At 35.1% G+C, this 12,925-nt stretch overlaps 1 protein-coding gene across 1 annotated transcript; it reads right to left on the bottom strand.

Moving 5' to 3' along the window:
- Positions 1–1,101: 1,101 nt before the first annotated feature.
- Positions 1,102–12,637, bottom strand: SGO2 (shugoshin 2). Its single transcript, XM_051787070.1, has 9 exons — positions 11,273–12,637; positions 10,793–10,950; positions 9,070–9,245; positions 8,604–8,681; positions 7,822–7,904; positions 7,204–7,439; positions 4,759–6,699; positions 3,150–3,297; positions 1,102–1,535 (listed from the first exon to the last, which is right to left on the bottom strand). Exons 2-9 carry the CDS (start codon positions 10,938–10,940, stop codon positions 1,430–1,432), a joined length of 2,916 nt encoding a protein of 971 aa, XP_051643030.1. The 5' UTR covers positions 10,941–10,950; positions 11,273–12,637; the 3' UTR covers positions 1,102–1,429.
- Positions 12,638–12,925: the final 288 nt, after the last annotated feature.

Raw genomic sequence — 12,925 nt, forward strand, 5'->3', positions numbered from 1 at the left:
CTGTTTGTAAATCAAAGCCAGCTATTCCCAATCACCTTCTTGTCTCTAACGTGTTAGAGGACTATTTTCTCCATTAGCTTTCCAGGTTACAATGAAATCTACAATGAAGTACAAAAAGTAAAGTTTTTAAGAACGTTTCTAAGCATATATTATAAATTTTTAAGAATACATATCCTTAAGCATATATAACAAATTTAAGAGTAGCAGTTACACTTAAAAAGAGATGTACTGTATCAGACAAAAGGTCTTGCTAACCAAAGAACTGGTCTCTGAAAGTTTCAACAGTGAATGCCCTTGGAAAAAGTATAAAAATTGGTCAAATGCATAGTAAGGCTTCTCTAGGATTCTCTTCCAGCCTTTAACAATTTGCAATTCAGAGACATCCTGTGCCAGAATGGTGTTTCTGGTAACTCCTCATAGGTTTTTCTTCTATTAATGTGTCTGCTCAATTTTTAAGCTGGTGTAAACTAGTAACATCTAGTGCATACTGCGTGAGCAACCACCATCTCTAACCAAAATAAGTTAACTTATTTGTAACTCATTAAAAATGAGCTCTGGCTATCTTTGTTGCAAAATTAACCTGAACCTTACCCGTTGTAATCTGTAAAAGTTGTGTGGGCTGTGAGCTGTAGCCTGCAGCTGGCAGCATCTGCAAATGAGGTAATGACAGAAAACTGTTTGTCTGCTGACAGCTCATTATGGAATGCAGAATGTTATTCATGAGAATTCAGGGGGGAAGGAGTACAGGACACTGACAGCTGAATGGTAAGTGTGGTTGTATTAGTCATCACACTAGCACTCTCAGCTGGAAACTCAAGGTGTTGCTTTGTCTGGATCCTATTCCCTATTGAATTTCCATTGCAGTGATCTTCCTGGCTGCCTCTGGCATGTACTCTGGGCACTAGGCTTCTCTCCACTATTCCTCAGTGAGACTTCCTTATTCAAATTTCAGTATGATTCTGTCAAATCCCAAAGTCAACTATCAAAAAAAGGGACTGTCTCCATCTATTTCAATAAATTTATCAAAATTTGGGATGCATGTGTCTGTTCCAAACAGCACTGAGAAATGGTTCTACTCAAAATAAATATGAGAAACTCACATTAAAATTCCCAAAGCTAGTTTATTTTCAATTTACATTAAAACATACACTTTTCTTACAATTTAAGAAGTGCTGCAAACACTTTGAATAAATTATAAATTACTGACCAGAAATGCAAAACATGAGTGGAACCTAACATGTATATACCTTCCTCAGTGAAGTATTCTGTGCCCTTTTTCAGAGGCTCTTTTTCAGAAAATTTCACTTTGGAAGAACTTTACTAATCAAAGAACAATAAGCACTCTATATTGCTAAACATATATATACACACATAAACAATTGTACCCATTTTAGAAGTATTGCTCATAAAGGCAATTCTTTTGTCTTCTTCAAATAAATTTTGATTTACTTTTAAAACTTGTTTTATTTTTTACTTTACGGACTGGGGAACACAGAAATTGCGTGTCTGTAAAGCGATCCCCACGCCTTAATTTGCTGTAAAGAAAAGAGAAAAAAGACATTGTGTATGAATATCATCAAGCACCTATGTAACTATAATAATGTAATTATAATAACAATTCAAATTAAAATAACTCAAGTGGTAAATACTCCTAATGAAAGCTTGATACACTGAAGAAATTAAATTTATGGAAAATAATTATGTCTGAAATAGCAAGGAATGGATAACTATTGCTTTCTGAAATAATTCTAAAAATATTAGTCTTTTTATGTGATCTCTGTCATATTAACGTGATATTCCTATAAGACAAAATTCAAAACTTATTTAAACAAAAAGCCTAACAGCACCCATTCAGGACAGTATAATTGCAAATAAAATATAAATCATCTGAAATCTTAAGTGACATCAACATTTTTTTCTGTTATTAGTTACTGTCTCTCTCAGAAATAGAGCCTTATCATTCTGGGGTAAAAGAGTGTCAATGTGTCAACATATAATATTATATATAATTAGCACTTTAGCATCTAAATCAACTAGTAAAGTAACAGTGTAACCCTAATCCCTTTCCATTTATTTTACAAGTTATCTGGTATAAACACTTCTGAATTGCCAGTGGTAAAGTGAAGACACTTCCTACATTAGTTTTAGCTCCTCCTTGTCCATAGTCTCATTACTTCAAATTGTTTACTTACATAAGTAAAAAATATTTTAGGGTGTATTAGAACAGTGTTCTAAATTTTTTTCATTTTGTGGATTTGGTTTTTTCTCCTGTCATTATTGCCAGAAAAGACAGGCATACTCTTTTTACACCTTTGTAATGAAGTAAGTAGCCATAACCCTTTCACTTTCAACACTGTTACAGGGAAGCCTTGATACTCTCTTTACCTCATGAATACTCTTCCTACTAATATACACACAACACAGCATAACTGTTCCTTAAATCAATACTATACTTTCAAAAAATCCAGAATATTTTTAGAAGTAATCAACTTAAAAGTCCATTTAGATTTAGATCTATTCATGTAAGTGCAAATAGATTAGTTTTCTTAATGGAAGTTTGGCTTCAAAATCCTCTTTTAAATTTTAATAGTTATTATGTCTTGCCTTTTAACAATCTCAAAAATCCCGTGCCACTAAATTTGCTATGACCAATGAGAGGCAAATGAAGTATAAAATTAATATAGCTAACTAATATAAAAAATTATCAAATTTATATATCTTAAATGATTTCTTATATTAGATACAGCTACTTAGAGGAAAACTACTGAATGATACAGTATTAGTGCATAAATTTTCTTTCCACTTGACAATATTACAAGGACATTATTATGGTATAAGTTTACCTTTAAGTATAACATTTACAATTATCCACATCTAAAGGGGTTTATATAATGATAAACATTAAGATTCACTATTGTTCATTATTACTACAGACTATATTTTGAGATTTGAATACTGTTGTTGTCTTACTTTGGAACTTGGAAATCCTGCCACACAGGAGAAGTTCTATACCGACACTGAAGTATCTTTGCAGAAGAGATCTGTGATAGGCTATTAAATCCCCAAATAAACAGTTGAACTATCTTTACTGGGGACAGTTACACACTCAAAAGGCAAACAAAAGCCCCAATCTACTTGCCCTCACCTACCTGTGTAGATTGGGTTCTTTGTAGCAAATAGCGGGTCTTCCTCGTCTGGATGGTGCTGCTGAGTTTTCTTCTAAAGTTTTGGGGGATTTAGGTACAAAGGCGTGAGATTGTATACCAGTATTTGTCAGATCTTGGAAAGCCTTTCTCCCTGTAAATACAGTAGTTTATATGCCTCATTTTAAATATTTTCTGAATAATTAAGTAAACTTTCAATTAATAATTATTTTTCATAGGTATTTCCTAATTCAGGTACTTTGGTTACTGCTCCTACTACAGACACTCAACACAAACTGGTAAAAACAACCAAAGAAAAAGCCACTACAGCACCTTTCAATAAATTTTGAGCTGTTTGAGGTCTGCCATGGGTCATGGGACGTTTCAGGAAGCCCCATGAGCACTGCAGTTTGCAGCTGGCAGCTTGAGACTCCCTAAGTTACTGCACTTACAAAAGTAAAACTGCACACAGCTCATGGCCTGGAATGCAGGGAGAGGGTATACATAATCTAAAGAGTCAAATTGTACAAGAGTTCTCCAGTACTGAATTTCCCAGCTTTATGGCTGCTTTTTGGGCATATGTGCACAAAATGAACACAGCAATCTTTCAATTCAAGATAGGGATTTGGATGTAGGATGGAAAATTAACTGGGTTTTGAATTATACTTAAATGGATGAAGATCAACTAATTAGATTGCTTTTTATGTCAGCAGTCTTTGATACCGGTATGGTTTACTAATTTCTCAGTAAAGGTAAAAAAATTATGGGATCCACGTTCCAAAGAAGGAACTGAAGATGGGATTTTCTCAGACACAATGAAGGAAACAGGAACTTGTTGAGAACAAGTATATTTACAAAATAGCCCCCTAATGCTACAAAACTGCAAAGCTACATTTGAAAGCATATATAAACTCTTGCATAGATGTGTTAGTCATATATTCCTTTAGCTCCTTTACAGCAATTTCACTTCTGATGGAAGAATCTACACCCATCTTCCAGACTACAATGTTTGATTATTTTCTTAACTTAATTTATCTTATTTTAAAAAAGAGGTTGTCATATCAAAGTTTGCTCATGGACAGATTATAGAAAAAACCTACTCAACATACTTTTGTTAGATATGAGAATTCCTGTTGAATTGCAGTGTTTCTAAAGAAACACAAATGAATTCTTTAAGAAGTCCAGCTACGTTCTCCATTTATAAAGGGAATAGTTAGTTCCCTCTTATCTCCCTTGTATAAAGTCTCAAGCTACTAGATCTTTTCAATCCCCAGCTTTCTGAATTCCATGACATTCCTTGAAAATTGAATACATGCTCCAACCAAAATTGCTTCTCAAGAATATAGACTATTTACATCTGTCCTACCATCATCTTGGGACATATTGGGAAGTAACAAGGATATTAGTTACCACAATTAAAAAAAGATATTGAGACTGAGAGATGATATGGAATATGCATAATTTTAGTGATTTTCATTCTTACCTTTTCCAATGTTGTTTTATCCACTCTAATCAAGCAATGATTAGAACAGTATTAAGAGAAGACATGGAAACACTATTTCAGGCACTGCCTAATTCAAAAAAAGACCATTTTTTTCCTAGCCCATACACTTACCATGACAAGGTGTCAGAGCATTTTTGTAACTCTCTTTAGAAATATGGTCCAGATTTTGTTCTGCTTTTTCAGCATTCAGTACTTCATTATGATCATTTTCCCCATGGATTTCAGAGTCTTTCAGTATGGAGAAGTTGACAGAAGTATTTTGATTATCGAGAGCTGGGAGCCCCACATTGGAAAGACCTTCCTGGGAAAAGCTATCTACATTTAATGACATATTCTTAGAACATTCAACTTGAATAACAGGCTTTAATTTACTCATAAAGGAACCTATTTCATGAGGGACTTCCTGATCATCCAAAATATTCTGCCTGCCCAGATCAATAGGCCTGAAATAACTTTTTTCTTGTCTGGTCTCAGTATTATCAGAACTAAATCTCTGTTTCTGCTTTACCTGATTACCAGAAGAACTACTAATGGGGAGGGGTTTAGTTGCCACTGCTGAGAAACCTGCTTTCTTTAACATGTTAGCATCATCATCAACTTGTTCTTTAGCTTGTGGTGTATTCAGAGCTACACCATCGTGAGTAACTAAAGCTACTTGTGTTTGCTGAGTTTCTGGTACTTTATTTCCAGTCTCTGCATGCAATGAATCCTTATTTTTTAATTCTTGATTTTTACAAGCTGAGAACAGCATAAGCTTTCCCTTTGGTATAATGTATGTTTTCCGGCCAGCCTTTGCCAACGTAGGTTTTAATCTGCCTGGCGAACAAGGGCTTCTCTTTTGGTCTACCTTCTGACTGATTTTATGAATGCTGTCATTTGCACTTTCTCTACTTTGTCTGTAACTACTTTTTTTATTGTCTTTTCTCTTTATAATATTTTTATGGTTTTGTTTTGTCTTGCTGTCAAGTTGGTATATCTCTGTTTGAGATTTTTTTGAAATATATTCTTCATCCTGGCCATTTTCCCCTCCACAGGATTTTGCTGTGTTTGCTTTGGAAGGGTTTTGAAAAGTTTTCCTATTTTTTGTTGGTCTGCTATCTTTCTCATTTGTATTTAGAAAGTCACCCTGTAAAGGAAACACCTTACAAGTATTATCTTGGAATGGCAAATTTTCAGTACAATAAACTTCTGGTGGGATCTTGTTAAGAGGTGAGCTTGAGTTTGCCTTTTGAATTTTGCTTTCCATGTCTCCAGACATTTCTGAGAAAGTTTCTTCATTTGTTTCCTGTTTTCTTGGACTCACTACATTAACCTGGTACATCCTCCTCCTATCTTTAGCTTTACTTGTTTTACTCTGTTTCTCTGCAGAATCTCCTGTAGGTAGCTGTTCTGTCTGACTTTGGAATAGCTGAATTTCTGAGTCAGCAGTTTTTGAGGTTTCACTATTGTCAGCCCCAGTGTGCCTTTCTTCTGCACATAAATTTGAATCAACTTCAGTCTTGCTTTTGATTTTTTCTTTATCCTTCTTAGAATATTTTACCTTTCTGAACTTTGCTAATATTTTGTCAGAATTGGCATTACTAATTTTATTTTGGTGCAATTTATAATTGTCTTTTGCTGTAACTGTGAGTAGTTCACCAGCATCACTGGCAGTCAACTCCATATCAGCATCATAAAGTGTTTCTTCAGGCTTCAGCAGCTTCTTAAAATCTGTCTTACTTTCACTGCTATATTTAAGAGGTGAGGGAATCATGTGACACAAGTCATTTGAATCTTCCTGCAAATTTGTATCATTGGGGTTGCTGCCCCTGTTGATACCATGTTTAGGTAGATTCAATGACCCACATTTTTTATCAAAATCCTTTATATTAGGTTGAGTTTTTGACTTATGAAGTACTGCATGTTTCTTTCTTTCCGTCACATTTCCACAGGATGGCAATGAACTACCATGATGCTGTTTTGTAAGCTCCTCACACTGTCCTAAGGATTGTGTATTTCTGACATGAGTCACAAGGGCACTATTGCAACTTAATCCTGTGCATAGTTGATTTTCTGCAAAAAGAAAAAATACAGCAGCTTAGTGAAAGAAAGAATAGAGTGTAGCTCTATAAAAATTACTCTCTATAAAATTACTGAAGGTTGAACCACAAGTAGGAAAAAATAAAAATTTTATTTTTTTTTTAACTGAATACACACATTCTGTGGTTGGTCCTCAAAAATTTAGTTAACTAGAGCTAATTTCGTATTTTACCAAAGTTGCACTTTTGAAATTAGACATAAATGGAAATATACTTTTCTATAACTACTTCAGTTATTATTTGGTTATCTTACAAAGGTTTTATTCTGTTCACATTGATTTTGTTACATTTCAGTTGTGTCATTTCAATGAACACTATTCCACATATATTTATGGGTGAGCATTCTATTTTTCATTAGTTTATTACAGTTCAGGAATCTTACTATACCTTCTGTATTGCACATCAAGTAGTGAATTATTAAATACTAATTCTCAGAGAGCTCTGAAAAATAAATCACCTGTACAGAAATACATCATACCTTTAAAAAAATTATTCTTGTCAACAGCTGTTTCCACTGGATCTGTTTCAATTAACTTTTGATTATTTGTCCCAGAAGGCAGTGATGATGCAAACTTGAGTTGATCTGAATGCACTTCCTCTGACAAATTAGTGGTACACTTGTAGGAATTTGGTATTTCACCCAGAGAAGGGCTACCTTGCTGTTTTGCATTAGCTGTTTCAATTAAAGGAAGCCTCACTGGCAATTCTACAGATCTGAAAAGAGGAAATTTTACTGTGAAGATTTTTATTACATTTTCTAACATAACATTCTATTGTTAAAATGTTTCCTTAATAATGTATAAAAGCAGAAAACGAGAACTCAAGTATGAAACCTGGTTCTACCTTTGGGCAAATGTATTTTTGATGATAAAGAATCCTGCTTTGTGCTAGTGAGATCACATGAAGCAAGCAGCGAATTATTCAAATACAGGTTTTGCCTACCACTCTCTCCCTAAACTCCAAGTTGTAAATAGGTAATGTCTGAATTAGACAGGAAATTGTTTCTCATTACCTCAAAAATACCTAGGACAATATACAGATTAGCTGTAAAAAAAAAAAAATCCACAGACACTTAACCAATAATATAACCTCCTACCTCGCTGACTGACGTGCACTCTTGAACTGGTCATCAGTAGGGCTACTTGGATCAGCTGACAGAGGAAAGGAACTCTGCAGATTCTTTCAAAAGAAGAACAGTGGGGAAGTACAAACAGTTGAATATTCTCTTATGTTTTAAGTATTGGAAATACTCAAAGGGGAAAAAAACCCAAAAATGAATGGGGGAAAAAAATAGAAGCACTGATGGAAGGCACATGATATTCAAACACAGGCAATAATTTTAAAGGAAAATACTCTGTAACAAAGTTCATCAAAATTCAAAACCTACTTGCATCCCAAAGCAATGTACAGACTTTTTCAGTGCAAACTGCATTATACATATAGAAGCACAGAGCAACACTAAACAACAGTTTAGAACGGAAAACGCAGTATTTTCCTTTTCTAAAATTAATCGTAATTTTTCCATGAGACAAGGACTAACATGGACTATGTTTTCTGGTTAAGTTTCCACATGTAGGATATCTATTGCAGCACTAAGCAAGGAAGGCAGGTAGCTTGCTCACCATATACTGAAGTACTAAGTTTGAGCTAACTGATACTTAACTTTTAGATACTTTGTAAACCCTATTAAATCCTAAACTTTCAGTGCAGCAAAATTTAATTTATTTCAGTAGACCAGTGTTTCATCCCAAGTTTTAAAGAACTGGGATAAATGTTTTACAACACATATATATTTCAACATTGCACTCAATCTGATGCTTTGAAAATCTTATCATGTGAAATGAGTTAAATATGGTAATAGTTCAAAAAACATCTTACCTCAGAAGGACTGCTTATTTCTATTGCAGTTAAAAGGTGATCATTCAAAAATGCTTCTATTCCAATAAGAGTTTTATTCTGAATGTAAAAGAAAAAGTAATTTAAAAAATATATTTTAAGTCGCTTCTGTCTTAAGAGACAAAAGGTGAATCTACGCTATAATTTTTTTTAGACTTAATTGAGCACAAATTGATTTTAATACCATCTTAATACCTATAAATATAAAGGTGAAGCTGACACTAAAGTGGTTATGGATAAACATACACACTGATAGACAAAACAGTAAGAACAATAAAATCTATGAAAGAAAAATCAAACTTTAATACTACGCTTCAGATCATACAACTTCAGAAATGTGAGATATATATTTTAAATCACCATTTTAAGAAGTAACATTAAGTTTCCAAAAAAAGATAAAAGGTTGGTTTATCCGATCTAAGTTTAAATGATATTATTTGCAGCATACCAAACCGTTTAGTTTTTGACGAAGCAAGATATTATGAAGCTGCAGTTTTTCTACTTCCTTCTGAAGACAAATCCTCTCATTCTTTAGCCTGCGAGAATTTTCTTTCTCAACACTTAAAGCCACGGCTAATGCTCTGTTATTTTGTTGTAAAGATACTTTCAACATAGATGAGTTATCTAAAGGAGACAAAAATGGTGTTATTTTCACCAGCTTCAATTCCAGGCCCTCTCTGTGTGAACTATCACTATGCAACAAATTTTTATCTGCAGGGTTTGATGCAACAACAGCAAAGCCGGACACTTTCCAGTGCAAAACTGTTTCTGTGGCTGTCAGTCTGATGACTACTCTGCCTGTTTCATGTTCAAGCTTATTTCATGCACAGGTTCTGCTAAGGTTCTTTTAAGAAGAAAGCATTTAAAAATTGATAGCTTTAAATTCAAAACATACCTCCCACTATCCTAATGAAAACCTACCTACACACATCTGTTACAGAATGTTTAAGAACTTGACTTTTTTTTCCAATGGCACTGCATATTACCAAAATGTCGGGAGCTTTTCCCTCACATTCACAGTAGGCACATAGTTAACCTGAACTCAAAGCAGAGAAAAGTCTGACAATACTCTAAAAGAGCACAAAAAGGAGTGAGGCTAGTTTGAAAACTGCTCCTACTACAGCTCTTCATTGTCTTATGTTATTAGTTCTGTGATCTGTTATCCAAAATTTGCAAGGCCTTATTTCTTTGCCTTGGGAAACAGACAATAACAGTTTGTTATTCCAAACATTAGGCTTTGAAATTACTATTAATCTTACTGAATTATGAATTATTTGTATTACTGCAGTGTGGAGATTTCTAAAGGACACTAGCACTATTCATCTATACGGTTTATTTTTCACTGAAAATTAGTATTTTTACATAAAGCCACAATAAGTTTATATATATTTATATATTTTTGTTCTTTTTGTATATATATTTTGAAACAACAAAAAGATCTTCCTGCACCGCTCACAGAAAGAGAAGCAGAAGTCAACATTCACTGAACATGCTGCTTGAAACACAGCTCTCAAATAACAGTGTTTCAGTACATTTATAGTGTCCCAAACTTTTGCAGAAAAGTTTCTGAGATGTTCCATAGTGGTATTTTTGTCTGAACCAGAAACAAACCCCAACCATTTACCACGGCAGACCTGTGTTTGAATGTAATGTTGACTAACTGGGAAAACAAAGTTTCCCAGTGATTAAGTGACAAGTGATTAAATCAGCAGATTAATATTTCCAGTTTTCTTGGATTCAGTAAGTTATATAAAATTATTCATTCAATAATTTTATATAAATCCCATTTTTGCAGATGGGAATACTAGGTGTTTTACCATGGCAACTATATATTAAAAGTGCATTGATTTTACTCATTTTGATTCCTTGGTTTTCAGATGCCCCAAGCACGGCTGTGGACATGGGTGTTGTAAATGCAGTTGATTATACTCTTTACAAAAACACTAGCACACCAAGAAGCATGGACCCAAAATACTCTGAGAACTATATAAATAAATAACTTACTTACAATCACATTTTAACTTTCAGACTCTCCTAAAATTCTCAACATAAGTTAGTAATTTTAACAGACAGCATTTCAGCAAATCATGTTAAATACAACTACTATTCCTTTTAAAGCCATACATTCCAAGTACAGTAGATGGCTTCAGTTTTATTTTAACAGTACTTACTCATCAACTTAGTTTTGATTTTAGAAGCTAAAGAAGCATTCAATTTTGCAGCTTGTAATGTTCCATCCCTCTTTTTCCTACGCCCTTTAATAGCATTCAAGGTGAACATGGCAGATGGTGATTTAGCAGTTGCTTCTTTATCCATCATCAAAATGAACCTGTACATTGTCAAGGGGAATGTCCAAATAAATAAATAAGTTATCTTTCTCACACTTCTTAAAATTAGGTTTCATTATCTCTTACAAGGATATAAGGTCTGAAATCGAAAAAATTGCTTCAGTCTTTACCTTTGTTCAAATAATTAAAACAGGTTAATGAATAAATCAACACATTGAAACATTAACACAGAGGCGAAATATTTTAACCTAAAATGATCCCACTTTTTTTTAGCTTGTCCATTCCCTCAAGTTAACTATCTAAGTTTGCATTTAAAAGATAAAACCCCTAAGGTTCTATTACTTCACAACACGACCAGAGCACCTTGTGCTTTGTCAGGACAGATTTTAAACTGACACAATTAAATAAACCGGATTATAAATGCTGTAAATTTAAGCAGAGAGAGGGAGAAAAAACGGCCGGCAAGCAGACGCAGGACAGGGGGCGGTGTCCCAGCCCAGCGCTCCGATGAGGCTCTAGCCGTCCTCACGGCCCCCTCAGAGCCCTCACGGCCCCCTCGCGGCCTCCTCGCGGCCAAACGGTTGCCCGCGCGCCGGCGGCCGCGAGAGGCGGGGCCGTTGGGCCCGGCACGTGCGACGGCGCGCGGGGCGGGCGCTGCGGGTCCAGCCTGGGGCCTGACGGGGCGTTCGGGACACCCGAGGTGTGCTGCGGGATTCAAAGGGAAGATGCACAGCCAGGCCGGAACAGCTGCATATAAACCCCTCCCGTGTCGACAGCCTGGTTTATGCCACGGCCAACATCCATCTTTTTTGATGCTTGGTTGATAAAACAGGAAAAGCACTGTAGCGGTTTTGTTACATACATGCAGAATTACCTGTGTTAAAATAGTTCACATGTTCTTGTACTTACAGAGTCACAGAATATTCTGAGTTGGAAAGGACCCACGGGGATCATCCAGTCCAGCTCTTAATGAATAGCCCACATGGGGATCAAACCCGTGACCTTGACGTTATTTGAACCGTGCTCCAACCAATGGTCCACGACACTCCAGAAGGAGGAGATGCAGAAGTCATCAACCTTTAATCCACAGTTCCAGTTCTTTCATGCATCTCTGGGTGATTTAAAAAGGAGTGGGGTGTCTGTAACTTCACAACAATGTGCCTTTGCAAAACCATTTTAAATACTAACCATTAATAAAGCTATAATTGAAAAAAAAATATTAATTGTATAAACACTTAGCATCAGTCTCAGTACACTGTGAGGAAGGAAGCAGGGAACTACAGGTATTCCACTTGGCTGTCAGAGATTTTTAGGAAGAGTTTGATATGTTTGGCTTTCAGTTCAAAGACTTCATTTAGGTTAAAAGGAGAAATCCATGTAATTCCTTCTCAATGGAAAGTTAAATTTCTTCTAGCTGATTTTGAGCTATTAGTAGTAGATGGAATGACAAACTGAATAGACAGGCATCAAGACAGCCATGAAGACAGAAATGATTAATTTAAAACCCAATAGATTCTATCAATGCATGCTGCCTGCACACATACATACTTGCAAGGGCAAGAGTCTGACAACAGAATTTGAGCAAGCCCACTTTTAATTTGGTTCAGGTAATACTAGAACTGTGAATTGCAAGGAAGTACTTTAGTCTAATTAAATGCTTTCCCCCAAAATCTCTTCTGAGCCCAAAAGCCCTTGCTCTTGAACACTCTCTTCACATACATTCTCTTTCACCGGCTATATGTGCCCAGTCCTATCATTCATGTGGACATTAATTCCTACATTTGATCCAGGAATCAGTGAATTTGGAGTAAAGAGAGTTCGTGTTTTATTTGAAGATTTACAGAAATGCAGAAGGTTGAAATAAAAAACAGCATGAGGTTCTGTAGTTGAGTAATCATCATGAAAACCCTACCTTTCCGTGTGCTAACATTACAATATGCTATAAAGTAAGTCAAAGGAATTGCACATGAAGTATCAGTAGCATTATGTGAAAATGGATCTTTATGAACTTATTAC

Source organism: Manacus candei, unplaced genomic scaffold (assembly GCF_025592945.1).
Source record: "Manacus candei isolate 608988 ecotype Guabito, Panama unplaced genomic scaffold, ASM2559294v1 h1tg000023l, whole genome shotgun sequence".
Classification (NCBI taxonomy): Eukaryota; Metazoa; Chordata; class Aves; order Passeriformes; family Pipridae; genus Manacus; species Manacus candei.